The sequence below is a fragment of the Tachypleus tridentatus genome, chromosome 10 (genome assembly GCF_004210375.1).
Source record: "Tachypleus tridentatus isolate NWPU-2018 chromosome 10, ASM421037v1, whole genome shotgun sequence".
NCBI classification, from domain to species: Eukaryota; Metazoa; Arthropoda; class Merostomata; order Xiphosura; family Limulidae; genus Tachypleus; species Tachypleus tridentatus.
Genome location: NC_134834.1, coordinates 39,524,509 through 39,542,286, shown reverse-complemented (window position 1 = coordinate 39,542,286; position 17,778 = coordinate 39,524,509). Strand labels below are relative to the sequence as shown.

The 17,778-nt window shown below is 29.3% G+C and overlaps 1 protein-coding gene across 7 annotated transcripts in view; it reads right to left on the bottom strand.

Moving 5' to 3' along the window:
- The window catches only part of LOC143229104 (uncharacterized), a 55,450-nt gene that overhangs the window by 23,696 nt on the left and 13,976 nt on the right, over nucleotides 1-17,778 (bottom strand). For 6 of the 7 annotated variants that reach the window (XR_013015667.1, XM_076460932.1, XM_076460931.1 and 3 more), the window contains 3 exons: nucleotides 13,538-13,609; nucleotides 11,703-11,881; nucleotides 1,558-2,759 (listed from right to left, as the gene is read on the bottom strand). Coding sequence is in view for 6 of the 7 variants with exons in the window: in XM_076460932.1 (XP_076317047.1) it covers nucleotides 1,558-2,759; nucleotides 11,703-11,881; nucleotides 13,538-13,609 (1,453 nt within the window). In the remaining variant the exon portion in view is untranslated. The remainder of the gene's footprint in view (nucleotides 1-1,557; nucleotides 2,760-11,702; nucleotides 11,882-13,537; nucleotides 13,610-17,778) is intronic. The other variant, XM_076460936.1, reaches the window with a different exon arrangement.

The following is a 17,778-nucleotide window of genomic DNA, read 5'->3' as shown; positions in this document are numbered from 1 at the left end:
CCTCATGCTTCTGTAGCTTCAGTTGAGACTGCCACATCTTATGACAGATTTGGCTAATTATTTACATGCTTACTCACAATGCTTCTGGTTCTTTCTTTCTGTCAAGGATCAGGTAATCCTATCTTTTTCCTTCTTTGTTTGAATCCATAGGTATTGCTTTCTTTTTTCTCCAGTTATTTTTCATTGTACCTTGGGCTACCTTGATGCACCTCTATCACTTGAATCTTTTTTTTTCAGCTTACTGCTATTTTCTGTTTTCCTTCATTTTTGCTCTCACAATCTACTCATAGTCATCTGTTCCTTACTCGTGTTATCTATCTATGGTTCACACTTGTTTTTTAGAAATTTTAATCATAATCCTACCAGTTTTACAATTTCACATACACATACATACACATGAACAGACCAACAACTCCAAGTCAGGTGTAAAGAGTAATGACTATAATGTTGTGCTACAAAATTTATACCAGTCATTACGCATTAGCAACCAACTATAAAAACTCTTGAATGTAATAAAATGATCAGCTAGTAATATAGTTATTGTCACTGAGAATACAATGGACAGATTGTTTTGTATTTGATATCACTTGAAATTCATCTTATGCAAGGAGTTTAAACTGGAGCTTTGACTATGGTAACATTTTAGCTAAAATGTAAACTAGTTTTCTTAGTCAAATCAGCAATCTTTTAATTCTAAAGACATGCTTCTGAGGATCATTTTGCAAAAATTAGGAATATGTACTGCAATAAAATAATTTAGTATCTAGAAAGAAGACACTCTTAAATAATGGTTATAATTTTAAACATGAATTTATTATCAATACATTGTCTCCAGAATCATGGTTACAAAGAAACATTACAAAGTCAGATGTTATAGCTATCTTTATGCACCTTGAGATATTTCTTTTCAACCAATTTCACTGAAGAAGTTGAAGGTAAAAATTCAGAATGTATTAAAAACATCAGTAACACTTTGTGCAAACTAAAACTAACTTCAGCCAATTAAAGTTCTGGCTAAAAGCATACAAAGTAAGCACATACAAAACATAAAGTATGTACAACTAATTAATTTGTTCATAAAGAGAATACTTTTGCTACATTAATGTTCCTTTAGTGTTTGAAATAGTGTAGTGTTAAAAAATTCTATACAATTATTAGAAGAGAAAAAATAATTTTTTCTAACTGGTTTAAACAAACATTTAAATATGTTATTGACAGTTTAGCCACAATTCAGCTAAATTGTATTTGAAAAAATTGTGATACAATATCAAAGTAAAACAAAAACAATCACCTTCTAACTGATCTAATCCAGATTTTCCTTAAAAAGAGAGAATGTAGGTTTCATCACAATTTTTCTTTTGAAAAACTATATTTTTTTGTTTTTAAGTTTTGGCATTATTCATTATTTAGCATTTAAAATTACTTCTACTCAACAGTATGAATTTCCATGCAACAAAAAATATGTATTTACTTTTTATTATACAGAACTTTCTACTAATATGTTACTGTGTAATAGTATATACATTATATATACACTTAGAACATGGCTTAACTGACCTGAAGAGTAATTCTTCCAGTTTCCTGAAAATGTTTATGAAGTGCTCCACTCTGGTTGTTTCTTCTCACACTGACTGTTACAGGCACAAACCATGATACACTAGGAGGAATCATTTTTCTTAAAGTGTTTTTTGCTGAATTAAGTCTTTGGTTTCTATAAATTTTCCCTTTTTGACCTGCAAATTTCTTCCTTTCAAATGATGATAAAAGTCCAGTAGATACAAACTGGCGTTCATATTTGTTTATACCCTCTTGGGGTTCTACTTGAGTTTGAACACAAACTGATACAAGTTCTGGAGATGTTTTCTCAATGTGATTTCTCCTATATGTAAACTTAGAGCTCTGACAATTAGACAGTTCACCTTTTTCATCCATTCTATATTTCTGTGTTTCCTGAACACCAGCTGAGTGTAAAACTTTTCTTTTGAACTTATGTGCTGGATAGTGGTCATACAGACTGGATAGGTCAGCATGCTTAGATAGAGTTTTGGTTTTTATAGTACAAAAACTACTATTTGTAGAAGATGTTGTTCCTTTAGCAGATGACCAGTTTTCAGAAATCTCCTGTACTTTAGTGTAAACAGTACTTGTTTTCTCATCATCTGTTGGGCTACTTTCTTGGAATAATTTCTCTAAACGTTCTAGTCGCTCTACTTCTCTTTGAAGTCTGTGTAAATAGCTCTTTTTCTGTCGATCAACTAAATGTTTTAGTTTCTCCAGCTCTTTTTTGGCAGTTTCTCTTTTTCTCTTCACTGGATAGACTAACTTCTGTTGTTGAGCACTGTGAAGAGAAGACTTTGTTCTTGATTGCTGATGTGCTTGTAAAACAGTTTTCTTACCTTCCTTTCTTAAAGATGTGTGATCTTTGCAGCTGTTAATTTTCTGTATATTTTTTCTTTCAGACCCTACCCCTCCTTCAACATTCTTTCTCCTAAAATCTTCATCATACCTTTCCTCTCCTGAACTGCTCTGCTTAGCAGAAGTTGGCATTTCACCATAATCATTAAGTGTATTAAGTTTATTTAAACACTCTTTCCATGGTGCTTTCACACACTTTCTTTCAGATAAACTTGTACTTGTTTCATCAGATGATAACACATTCTTACTCGGTTGAGCAATTGAATTCTTTGAGTGTGAAATGGACATATAACTGTTAACACCTAACTGCTCAACTGGTGTCTCAGCTCTTGAGTTCATGACCTCTGTTGGTAAATTAGGACTCAGATTAGAATTATATATAAAAATCATTCTAAATAAACATGCATACATAAAATTCACCAACATAACAATATATTAAATTTAAAAATTTTAAAAGATATACTTCTTTTTGTATACCAGCTTTCTCAAAGATATTGCTATACTAAGCTCAACTCCTGTCACTTCTATTCAAGCTTAATACTGTTGCATTCAGAATCTTTTTTACAGGATTTTTTATCCTTTACAAAAGCCTCCTGTATTAGCACATGTTCTGAATGATACCAGCTGACATCCTAATTTCAATGAAAATGAAACTGACTAAAGGTATGTACTTAAAATTAATTTTAATTCCACAAACACTACATCAAGATTTATTGACTTGCTTATATTTGTATAATGGTTAGAATATCAACAATAACAAAAATGTCAAATCCTGAAATAAACAAAAGACAGAAGCCTCCTCATACAGGAAAGAAATGATGAATGACATTCAAAGTATCACATAATCCATGTCAGTGTCATGATGAAATGAAGAGTGAATTATAAGTTAACCAATTTAAAGTGAAAAAAATGTCATTTTAAATTGTGGCCATGTAAAGGGTTCTTCAAATTTCAAAATGTACATAATGCCATATTAAGTCATCCTTATGTGATGGTGAAGCAAAAGTATCCACTAACACAATACTTAGTTGTAAGGATGGGATTCGTTTCATATATATGAAAACAATGCAGCAAACAAGGATATTAATTAGATGATATATGTGACTTAAAAAAGGTAAATGAACAACCTGGAGTCCACATCTAACAAAATCCATATAAAAGTATCAAGTATCGTCTACATAACATGCAGACTTTCTTCATAGAATAACAGGTTAAAAGGAGAGAGAAATGTGCATCAGATAATAAGATATAAATAAACCTTACACAAAAGCTTCTTAAGCCAATTTATAATTGTGATAAGAAGGTAGGACATCTCTCTCAATGAAGATCCAATGATGAACATTATCTCCAAAAAAATAACCATGCAAGTGCCACCTACAAGCCAATCAATAACTCACTATCTGGATGAGAAAGGCAACCTATCCACCTCAGAATGACTAACAAAACATGTGAAAAACACAGGGCAATAACCTGGGAATACATACAATATTTTTCATTTGCAGTAAGGATTTCTGAAAGGTAAGAATAATCAATATATTCTGGTTGAAATAAAATTGGTGGTCTGAACACTTGTCAAGGAGCCTATGACCTGAAAAAACACAAAAGGTTTTGAAAGATACATGAAAAAGAAAATAACAAACCAAACACTTAAGTGTGACACATCTTAGTCAGAGCTACCAAACTGAAAGGCAAAGTAGCCAATAAAAATGAAAATACAAAGGTGAAATAAAAGAAATAGAAGAACCACATTAGTACAGAAAATATTTCTACTGGTATTGATATATCTATGATGTAAGGTATAAATATGGCATGAGCAAGTTAAAAGCCAGGGAAAAGAATATCAAAAACAGTAAACATAAATTGAAAATAATACACATTTCAACCATAGATGATATGTAGTTAATAAAATAAAGCACAAAGGAGGTAAAGAAAAACATTCTCACAGACCCATCCAAGCAAAAAGAAGAAACTAAGGCCTTACTGGCCAAAAAAAGCAGCTACCATAACAAGAGAATACAAGAGTATGTACATACTCCAGAAAATAACCCTCAATGAATTGGATAATGAAAAAAAACAAACAAAAAACATACAATATTAATCTTTGCCACCTAACTATGAGTTTAATTTCTGTTAAATTGTTTCCTTTTACCTACATTTCACCTTCCTACAAGTTTAAAGTCTCTTAAATTTTTCTTCCTTGAAAGACTTGAATTATGGATACACAGCGTATTTGAGAACATTTTAGTATCACATAAAAGTGTAACATTTGACCCACAAAAGGATACTAGTTTCCTCCTTATTTTGCATTAAATATACACAATAGCTTGTAAAGCTAGTATATATAATCTAGGTATTACAACCACTAATAAGAATATTATGGTTGGAGAAAAAGTTTATAATTTCAATATTCTTGTAATTTTTATAATAATAAATAAAGAATACAGATAAGAAAACAAGTTATATAGTACTTATCTGGAACTTATTTTTTTGCTGTCAACTGTCAATGAGCATCAAGCCTACTTTTTTCTCTTATGTGTACTGTACTACTACACTAGATTATTTAATTAAAGATTGCACCTAAAGACACGAGTAAAAACATGGACAAAACAAACAATGTCCTGTAATTGGCATATTTTTCTTGGCTTTTTAACTACGTGTTAAGAGCTATCAATTACTTAAGTAAGATTGCTGATGTGATTCCTGTGAGAAAAAAAGTTTCAAACTGGAAGAAATAAATTAGACTATTCTCTGTGCAGAAAACAATGTAATATGTTATTTAATAGATTAAAACTCTGGTTTTTCTATTGCTTATATATAATATAGTAAAAAATGTCGCATAGAATTAGTGATACATTGTGAAAGAGAGAAGGCGAGTGTAGCAAATTTACTTGATTTTCTAATTTATAATTTGTAAACACACAAGACTGAAAGCCGTAAAAAGTATGCTTTACAGATTAATATCTATGTTATAAAGAGCAATTTATGTCATATTCTATATTTATCAGAGGGGTGGTAAATAAATTGGAGAAGAAGGAAGACCTGCAGAACAAATGTAACAGTTCTCATACTAAGGGTAATCAACAATTTTTCAAATTTTTTTTTACACAATTATAGCTTAAAACTTATATAAAACCTGATTTATTAACTATGCTACCATGTTTCTTCATATACAATGATTATTGAGTAATTTAATTAAAAGTTACTAAAACATTGAAACATGTATTTTTCCCTGGTCATAAGAAGAGGATTAAGCTAGTTGGGATACATAATTTTAGTATCTTGTTACAAGCTGCAGTCATTCCAGAAACAACAACAAAAAAGGGATAATTTTGCCTCATTTTGAAAGCTTTGATGGTAATTACCAGATCAGTCAAACCAAGCAAATGAGCAATGAGTTAAAGTAGAGAAAATAGATAAAATATAAAGTTTTGCTAAAAAGAACATTTGATGTTTATTAAGGAAGTTTTAGAGGTTACATAAATGAAAGTTTACAATTACCTGATTAAAATGTATTTTTAATCTTAACATGAAAATCATTTTTCACTAAGAGTAGTCAAAACTGACTCCATATATTCACCAACAAATGTTTTGTAATGTTAATGCAAAAGTTTTCCACATTTCATGAAAATACACAAAACCTATTAAAAATTATAGTATAGAAATTATGATAATCACTTTGCAGTTAAAAAAGTCAGTCACATTGATCAAACCACTAGTGAAAGGGGGTTAAACTTTTCACATTTTGTTTTTCTGTTATGGATTTATTGCAGTACTTTGTATGCACTAAATCAGCAATACTCACACTAACAAAAAAATAAATCACAGCAGAAGCCATTTGTCTTTTTTACAAATGTAACACAAACAGAATATGAAGTTAGATTGAAACACAAGATGTGCATTATTTGGGAAATATCAAATATTTACTAGTTTTGTGAAACTAAATCAAGAAGTTGAAAACTGTTTACAACTCAGTAATTTATGTCAAAAAATATATAACAATAAATGAAAAATATACATAAGCACAAACACTTGGAGTACTTAATGTGCTTTTAAACTAGTTTGCATTCACATGTAAGTCTATGAGCATTATTTCTTAAGCCATGTTGAAATAGGTAAATCTAAATGTTCAAAAATAATTCATTTGGTTCCAAAATATCCATATTAGAACACAATAAAATATCAATTAATAAAACAGAATATTCCCAAGCTTTCTAAGTAAATGATAAGTAGGTTACACAAGTTCCATTACCTATTTGAAGCAATAGTACCATGATCACACAAGTAATTTCCATCAAGTGAATATTAACCCCACCAAATTCAAAAGGAAGGTTGTATGTTTCACCTACAGAACTTAAATTCTATTGGCTATAAAACATCCCCACCAGCCACATAAAGCTGATTCATAAACCATCCCCAAAGTTTTTAATTATTTAGAAACTGCAGCAGCCTATTTTTAAAGTTAGAAAATTTTGATGTGGAGAAAATGAAGCAGAGTCACATGACACTGTAACATAAAAATTGAGATATTTTAAAACATTTCTTTTTGAAATTAAGAAATTAAAATTTAGCTAATATAAAAATTTTATTAGAACCTTCATTTCAATGCCAAATTTATCATCACAGATTGATAATAAAGTTGTCTAATTCAATGTTGAATGTAACACTAAAGATTCTGACATGCATGAAAGTGTCACTACCACACAAGTAGAGTTAATTAACTGTATGTACACAGGCTCAATACGTTAGTAGTATTTTATTAAATGTGAAAAGTATGTTGTGCACAAAAAAACAGATTTTTCGATTACGTATTTCTACTTAAACAAAGATCTATCTCAGAATTTATTAAATCACAGTCTGCATGAAAGGTGAATTTCACAATAAGAATAAAAATGCTTTTCATTTTAAAGTTTTCAGATTTCATCTGAATAACCTCTGGAACCTCCTAAATTAATATTAAAAGCTGTTTCCTTGGTAGCATTTTACATTCTACATTAGATTTCTCTACACGAAATTAATTATACTTTAAAAGAATAATTAAAAATACATGAAAAAACTGAGTAACAAAGTTCTTTCTTTTCCAGTAGTGATTATGAAATTACAAATTACTTATATTAATACTTTTATTTTGTCACCAAATACAGCAACACTAGAGCTGAAAATCATGCAAATATGCAGAGCTCTTAGTTATTTCTTAGTAAAGGAATAACCTTGAAGGGGAATCTACACTGTGGCTTAATAATAATTGCTCTGCAAGTGATTGATGTCAAATTTAGAAGATTATATGGCATAAAAAAGGGGGGCAATTTGACATGTACCTACATGTATTATGATCTTTATATCATAATGGATCACATGATATAAAGAGGTGAAACTTGAGGTATGAAAAGTCTATATTTGAAACTAAGAAATCAAAACCTATGTAAAATTAAAATTTAATTTACAAACTTTATTTTGATACTAAATTTATTCATATATATGAATAACAGTAGTTTAATTCAATTTGGAATACAACCCTGTAGAGAGTCATGATGTGCATTCTGACCACACCTGAGCACATAGGGTTAACAAATCAAGAAAACAGTTACAACTTTCAAAAAAATCTTGATTTTCTTCCTGTGCCTGATATTGATTCACTGTTTCATTTTCCTTGTTAAGCATTTACATGTACATGCTTACCCAATTTTAAACACCCCATAACTTCTAAGGTTTGAATGCAAACTGTTTTCACCCATTAACAAAGTTATATTTCCCTACTGTCATATAAATAATAATAAAAACAAATTCTTCAATCACTAAAATTTTACAGTAATAAACTTTACAAAGATCAAATAGCAACAAAGTACTTTTTTTACTTCTTTTTCAACAAAAGTTTATCTACATTCTTCTGTGCTGAATTTTCTAAATGATTTGCAAAAGAGTTAAATGTTTGACATTTTTCAACTATCTAAAATCTTTAATACATTTTATAAAACTGAGGTTTTCTTTCTTCAGGTAAGTTTGAAAAAATTAAGACTTACGTAGTCAAAAAATTCTTTAGCACTCTTCAACTAAAATCTGACTCTTATAGGAATATGTTGATTTATCGTAACATATGTACTCTTTCTGTCAGAGATAATATAATGATACAATATTTTAGGAACCATAACTATAGCTCCCACATTCTTATAAACCACACTGGATAAACAAAGTTTCAGATTCACAGTGAATAAAACTACAGCAACTTTATCATAACAATTTTTTTTCATAAACCTTGAACTTTATCTGCAGGCAGTTTCATAAAAAGTAATCTACAATCTGACCATACAAGGAGTTGGTAATTGATCCTGAAGTAAGCAGTTGCATTTTTAATATACATTTTCCTTTCACAATAATATGTGAAATTTTTACATTTTTAGAATTAAAATGAATTTGAAATATATAATTCCCTCTGAAATACTGAAAGACTTTTCTTGTTGAGTTTGCCCTCATACTGTGAACAAAACCCTTTAGTTACTGGGTCCTCACAATGAGGAGAAAATGTAACTCTTGTAATATTTATTTCCAAAACAAAACTAGTGGATAAATTTGTTTGAATTTGACATGCAATTTCCTGAAGGTATTTAGTTTCAGATAAATACAATATTTAATTTTGACTTTTTTTTTCTACTAAAATATTTGTTGCACTTTTTTTTTCTGCATTCAGTCTGAATAGTTCAAGCACAAGGTGATTTTCAAGTATAAAAATACTTCGTTTTTTATTTTAAATTTTTCAAATTTTATTTTCATAACCTCTAGAACCACTTTAAATGAACAATTTTTTTAAGCAAAGTTTCATATCTTATCAATTTTTACCTTTTAGCTTTTTGTTGAATAATATTAAAATATTTTTTGGGTCATATGCATAATTTCATGCCTTTACCTGTAAAATAAATTTATTTTTATTTTCCTTTCATATTTTTTACCATTTGATTTATTTAAGTAAGTGGGTGCTCAGGGGTTATATAACAGTATCATCAAGCAGAGATATTTTAGCTTCCAATAAAATATTTTTGCTCTCGCTTAGTAATGTTAGCCTCATCGTTTAAGGTGAAGTTTGGGCTACATCAAAATAATTATTAAACCATTTAAATAATGTTTTGCATATCAAACTAATATTTATATGATGGAAAATAAAATACTAAATGCTACTGAAGATGGACCTCCAACAATACGTGAGCAGCACGATACACTTGTTAATGAATAATGCATGCCATTTTAAAATAACCATTAAGAGACTGTATTCTAAGTTCAGCTCTTTCTATTGGTTATAAACATGTACTTCAAATATGTATAGGGGTCTTAGAATTTGTATTTCTAGTGTAGAAGGTGGTTGTGACCACTGTCAGAGTGAAAAAAATGTATTTCTTTGTTCTTTGAATTGACCTGAAATAATGTAAAACAACTGATTGGTAAACAGCCCTGTACATATAGTTTTGTGTTCATACAAACATGTACACAAGACCGTTGCCCATTTCAAATTGGCTTTTTAACCTGAAGATAACCTAAGAAAGTCGAAACATTGTTCTATACTTTATTTTTGATTAAAGTTTTACTACCCATACAACCCCTCATTAGAATATATTTTTACTTAAACTGCATTTCTTGTCATAGTGAAAGATTGTCTTTGAATTAAAAAAAACAAATGGGATCTAACAAAAAATGTCACACACCTAAGTTATCAGAATAGTAAAGGATAAAGGTAGGGTTAACTTATCCTTCTCAAAGATATAAAAGTCAGAAGCAAGAGCACACTGTGGGAAGAACTGGCCAGATTTTTCAAAATAGAAGGCCAGCTCATTAGAAGCTACAGAATCAACATGGCATGATTTCAGGCCCAACTTGAAAAAAACAGAATAGAGCCAACCAATTAAGATACAATGGTGATAATGTTGAGCACACCCAGTTTCCACTAAAGTAGAATAAGTCAACTCCTATTAAAAAGTGATTGGTATTATGGAGCCTTCAGAAACATTAATACAATAATTATTATTCAATAAGATCCATGAAAATAAATTAATTGAAAGAATTGTCATTAGTATTTCTTTTTCATGTACTTTTCTTCTCTCTCTCTCTTTTTAAATAAAGCCACAACTGATTATTGGCTTCTGCCTAAACCATACCCTGAGGTTAATGGGATATATTTATCCCAAAGAAACCACACATCAATGTAATATAACAAAAAAAAAAAATTTCTTTTCAGAAGATTTTAACTGAAAATTAAATTCAAAAGTTAGGCACAGTGCAACAGATCCTTTGTTAAACCAAATGCATTACAGATTACAGTTCAAGGAGAGTGCTACTCAAAGAGAGTAAGTTATCCTCTTATGAGGTATGGGTTAATGGTGATTTCATCATAGATTGGCACAGTTCAAATTACAGCATGTAGGGATGAGAAATCATTCAAAGACTTGGCATTGCACTAAAGTCTTTCTGATATAAGCACTGAGATGTTAACTTTTTGCTTTGTGGAAAGGTGAGTAATGTAGTCTGAATCTGATCTTAGTATAACTCATTACCTTATGGGGCACAACAAACAATAGTAGTAATTAACATATCTGGTATTAGTATATTATCTCATGTGACAGAACTAACAATAGTAGTAATTAATAGATCTGATATTAGTTTATTACCTTAGGTGAACAACTAAAAACAGTAGTAACAGACAGAATCTGATCTTAGTTTAATTCATTACTTTATGTAATAACTAACATTAGGCATTAGTTTAACTCCTGAACTGATTAAATGACTAAATGCACTAGTAACTGACAGACTCACATCTTAGTTTAACTTGCTCATTATTTTGTATGGCACAACTAACAATAATGACAGAATGAGTTTTCAGAGAAAAAAGTTACTCTGTGTTTAAAGATATCTTTACAGTTATAATTCGTAATGTAAGGTTTAAGAAAATAACATAAAAGTAATTTTTACTTTGGCACAAAATAAAAGATTAACTATTATTGGATTTTATAGTCTCAACCAAACTTTTTTCTAATTACGTTAATTTCAGGCTTCAGCCTGTGAATCAAAAGAATTTTGTGCAGAGGTTTGTTACAATATTGGCTTTTACGAATATCTTAAACAAATCTGAATGATGATAATATCACATATTCTTAAGGGATGTTCGAATATACCTGATGAACAAAACCTCCATACATAAGTCTTTGACTTACAAGTTGAGGTCTGATATTAATGCTGTTAGTTCTTCAAAAACTGTTCTAGGCATTGTCAAGTATGATAAAGTTTAATGGAATGAGCTTTAGAAACACCTTTCTCTTTTGGTAATGTAGGGCTTACTGCATCCAAGTGTTCAAAGCTTTGATGAATAGTAGTGTTACTCCTTTCTAATTCTGTCTGTGATTTCTTTGATAAGTTTTCTAAGCTCCCTGATAGGTGCCAAGCACTTGGAACGTTGTAATACTTATGGTGTTTTTCCCACTGTGGTAACCTAATGGTAATATAATGCAATCCATATTAATAAGAGTGAATTAAAATCTGAAATAACAATATACTTACAAAACAATGAATGTTCTTACCAAACAGATACATATGCACAATAAGAAACACAGTTTCTGTAAAACAAATCTAAGCTTCACTGAAAGTGAACTTATGATGATTATCTTTATAACCTTGTGCCATAGTTTAAACAGTACTGAACCAATGTTCACACATTGGAATAATTTAAGACCTTTTAAAATACTATATCTTAGTGTAATACATTATTTTAACAACATTACTCAGAAACATTTTCATAAGCATATGTCATGTGTAACACAAAACATTTGCATGAAATATATCCTATGTAATTTCACGTTATTAAGAACTGCTACTAATGTTATTTGACTACTCTATGCTATATATATATATATATATATATAATTTACAATGCAGCATTGTATACTTAAATAACCTATCTTGATATTGTTCATATTGTTATCAAGAATTTTTGTATTACAAACTAATCTTTTAGCTAAGATGCAATTTTCTTTTTCAAAATTAATGTTCTTTAGAGTTGTTAACTTATATTCTAATAATTATTCATGAAGATATGGGTTTGTTAACTGTAAATTAAATCGATTTTCTTGCTGGGATGATAGCACAGGACAAAGAACAGTCACAGGAAGCTGCACACTAGAGCTTAGCTCTCAATGAACAAAGATCTTAAATACAGGAAAGATTTATTGAGTAACACCAGGCTTTGCTTATGTATTTATTCTTAATGCCAAGTGTACTTGTGTAACAAAAATACATACATAACTTTTACACTTTTAAACATTTTTTCTTTAGTTAATCAACATATCTTGTAGTGCTTTTGTAACTTCTGTAAGTGTAAGCTTATGTTACAGTAATTTATACTGATTTAAACTTAGAAATGTTATCTTCTTAGAGTAAAGCTTAATTTCGATTTCATTTTCACTTTGTTCTAACTTGAGGTTTCACTTCTATAGTTTAGTTTCTTACAAAGCAAACATGCTAATCTAATAAGAGCCTTTCAAATAATGTCTTGATTCTACTAATATCACTTCAATACACATCAATAACACTTGCCCTTCCTTTTATTTTTAGTGTTTATGTAAATACACTGTATTAAACCCTGATAATTTGACAAATATCTTTTTATTGATGATCACAGATGTAAATTGAAGAAAGCATTATACTTCAAATTCTGGCTTTCTCTAAACCTTCAGTCAGTGAGCCTAACTGACTACTGTGGAAAAAAAAATTATGGGAATACAGCACTGTGCATGGTTTTATAAAACTTGGTCAAATTACAATTATAAGTATAAATTTTGAAGTTATTCATAGTTCATCAACTCTCACTAATACTAAACTTTCAAATTCCAGTGTACAGCTGACTAAAGCATTTTTCATGTTCATCTACCTACTCATTCTTACCATGACAACTTTGCAGGGAAAAAATGAAGGAAATGGGTATATCTAGAGATAAGTTTCTCCTTAATTTAAATTTCAATTAAATACTTTTCAAAGAGAAAATATTACTTCCTGATTATTTTCATAATAATAAAGTGAGGGATCAAAAAGCATTAATAACTCTAATGTGGAAAACAAGGAAGTAGCTTGTTCTTCTTGAATGTTTACTCACATCTGTATGTCAGGAAAGTAACAATTTTGATAGGCAAGGACCAGTACTGGATATCCCATAAAAACAAAGACTCTAAGATAGGGGCAAGAAGAACAAAAAAAAGGTTAAAAAGTGCAATGGTAGGAATCAGAATAAACAGGAACATTTTAACCACAAAATTAAGTAATATGGGGTTGTAAGAGCCCTATCCCATTAGACTATTGTATCTAAAATGTAAACAAGAAGTATAACACTATCTTAAATAAAAGCAGCTATTGCCAATGATGGAAAAATGCCACATAACCAGCACAGGAATTTCTTTCTCTCTCATGAATATAAAGATAGTCACTGAGTCTTTCAGTTTCTATAACACTGATCAATTCCAAGTAATAGGATGGGAGCATAAAATACTGGACTAATCCAGTGAAGCAAGCTTACAAACAGTAAAACTTGTCATGCTTTATCCTTATTATGTAACAAAAACAGTTATAACACTACAGCACCTCATAACAGATCACCATACATGGAATACTAAGTCTCATAAACATACAAAACACTAATCACAACTTAAACAGTACATACTGATTATTCATAGTATTAACATATAAAATGCTTTTCAAGGGAAAAAGGATACTAGTTCCTGAGAAAGTTGGCACACTGCTAAGTATAGTACATACTCTTTAAACATATATTTCTTGAGAGAAGGTAATGAAGCCACTAAAAAAAAAGTGTTATGTGCTACTTACAAGGATTTACACATACAAAAATTACAATTGTGACAAAAAATATAAAAGCAAGATTATCATAAAAAAGTGATACAAAAACATACAAGTGATTTTCAAAAAAAAAAAAAAGGTGACCATAAAATGAAGAATGTGAAGTGAACACTTTCTCTGCTGTTATACGAGTGTTTTTCATACACTGTAATGTGAAACAAATGCTCTCAAGAGGCATGGTGAATTAATACAGAAACAAATTTATTTACATTAGAACTTTATTTACAAAGTTTATTTATCTATTTAAATTACATTAAAACTACAACCAAATAAGACACCAACACAGAAGAAAAATATTAAGTACAAAATTCAAAATAATTTGTTTAAAGTTTTTTTGTTTGTTTTTTAACTTTCTAGTAGTTCTACTTGGTTTTATTGCATCACAATGTTTGTAAACAAGTTGTTTATTATTCTTTTCATGAAACAAACCATTATCAAATTAGATAAGTTCACTGTTTAGTAAGTATAACAGGTGACTACAGAATACCCTCATGACTCAAATCTTTATTGCTTATTATTTCTGTTTATCCTAATTAAACGGCATTTTAACTGGCTAGTTGTTTCTAATTAAAATGGTAATATGTTTAAAATTTTTAAAAAATCTTAACCACATCATTCATAGTAAAATATCTGAATTATTTATATCATAGTTATTTTATTTGCAGATGATTAGTGGATTAGTAGGATTACTACGTATTTTAAAAAAAAGCATAATGGTGATACTTACTCAATGTTACTGATTCACTCAAACAGAAACTGCCTAAATTATCTTTAGAAAAATATTTGTGGCAAGACATATAGCATATATTTTTAAAAATATGTCTTTCTCAAAATGGGCAAATGGCAACATCTACAAAAGGACCTATCATACAGAACCATAGATAATTGAAAATTTAATTTAAAAAAACCAAAATAACATGAATGAGAAAAACTATGAGAAAGTTAGTATGTGCCCACTTTTGTATTTTCCTTTTCTTTGGGGAGTATATACTAATTAATTATTTAAGTAATTAATTAATGAAGCCACTGATTAGTAAATGCCACTAATGATCTGCCTCCAGTGTAAAAACTTGGTCAAATTTATTCAAAAATGAAGCAAGTGTAGCAGAAGAAACAGAAGCAGGTAATCAGAGATTCTGTATTCAAGATTTAATGGAACAACTATTTGGTGAACAATGACTGTAGCATCACTGACCATATGAGTGCCTCCAACTACAACGACAGTAATGGATGACTACTGCTAAAAAGTGTCAGAAATCTGGAAAAAATGTTAGGAACATAGGAATATGAATTCATTATCAAGATGATCCAATAAATCGTCTTTTTTTTTTGTAAAGATGGCTTGGTATATTAAGGGTATAAAACCTAAATCCCTGATGAAATAATGAAATGAAATATGTAACAATATCTGTATGCTGTGTTAAAACAATAAAAAGAGTACTATCAATGAAACCTTATCACATACTGGAACATTGTCCTAAAATTACAAATTAGTTCAAAAGTTAAAAACCAAGTTATTTTGAATCAAAGTTCAAACTAAATGTTTACAATTCGATATTTCTTTCTCATAATCAATAAACTATAGAGAAGAAAGCCTACACTAAAAATGAAAGTTTAAAATTAAAAACCCTAAAATTTTGGTTAATTATTAAGAAAAATTACACTGAAATAAAACACTGCTAATGACAAGAATGAGTCTTTATTGTAATGTCAATGTCCACAATGACTACATCATAGGCTTACACAGTCAATTTTAACACATGCAGAGGAGGGAGTTTCATTCATAGCATGATAAAAAATCTTCAACAGAAGTGCAAAATAATAACTTTTTGTTCTACAGAAAAGCAAGTACTGTTTATGAATATAGTAGTGCAATAGTAGTAACAAATTAGTTTTATGTGCAACAGTGAGCAAATACTGCCAGAATTACTCATCATCACACTGTATAAAATTTCAAGTCCATTTATAATAGGTGGATAATAACATGATTTGGATTAGTTTCAGCCAAAAAGACATGTTATCAGATGCTGTCCAATGAGTAAACCAGGATTTCCATCTGGACACTGGCAACATCCAGTCAGGATTAAAAGAATTAGTACATACAGTAATAAGGCAATTGTTTAACTTTTTATCTGTTTTTATGAACTTGCAATATGGTATAAAGTTTGCAACAATTTTTAGTTAAAAGATAAGCCATTATATTATGTATGTTTATTTCTCACAAAACTCAATTATCTTAACTCTAAAATCTCTGGATACATCAATTCAATGCACCCATTCTGTGGTTTGTTTTATTACAATGCACAAAAAAAAAAAACTGGTTGAATTAACTTGAAACTACAGAACTATCTGCAAGTTATGCAAGCATTTTACTTTTCAGTGAGATACTTGAATGAATTCAAACCTTTGAAAATATTTCATTATGATAAATTATGAAATAAAAATAATATTTACCTTTATTGTAGATTTCAGTAAGCGATTTTTTGTGACTTTCAACATTCTTATAAATCTTTAAATTTTAAATTTGTTTTATTGAAAATATGCACAGTTTCACTGTGTTCACTAGTATACAATAAAAAAAAAATTACCATACCTAAACAACAAACAAGCTGACTTTTTTAGTTATTAACCAGTAATTTTCATTTAATAAACATAAGATTAAACCTATTATACATTCAATTGTGCTTGTTTTTAGGGATTTCCTTTGCTCATTGAAGTAATTCTTCATGCCATTAAAGCTTTATGTAAACATGGCCTTGTTAATAAAAATGAAACTTGATAAGGTAGGTGGAACAAAAAATAATCTCACTTAGCCAATCTCATCTTGTTCAAAAAAATTATATTTATTTTTCTATCATACTGTAAACATCATAATTTAAATGAAGTATAAAATGATAAAGCAAGCTTTAAAAAGTCAGCATTGCAATTCTGGCAGTTGTTCATGAACATATTTTCAATCAACATATCACCAAGTTACACTATCACTTTGTTTCAATTTCTCTGTGAATCTATTGAACTAGATGTTACCTTAGCCTACACAGTTGAAGAGAGCTTTCATTACATGTTTAGATTAATTGTCTATGGCTTCTGAGAGCTGAGATGTAGGCAATTACCTAAACAATCAAGACTAAGATTCAACGACTGATTAAAACCAGTAAAATCACAGTTGTATTCGAGTTAAGGTACAAACTGATGCTAATTTATTAAAATATATTTAGAATTTTTTCCTAGAGAGCTCCAAGTACTGTATAATCCTCAGGAAAATTACAAACACAAATGTTTTCATTGTAAGCATGTTGCAATCAACTTAAAACTAAAGTTTGAAATTTTTATTTTTACTCCTATCTGTAGATTTAAGTAAATATAAATTTATTATTGAATAAATTTCAAGTCTTAAAGTTCTTGTTTTTCAGATTTCAGTGTATGTAAATATGACCACAAGTTCTTTTTTTGTACTTTTTTTTTAATTCAGTGGTGCAACATTTT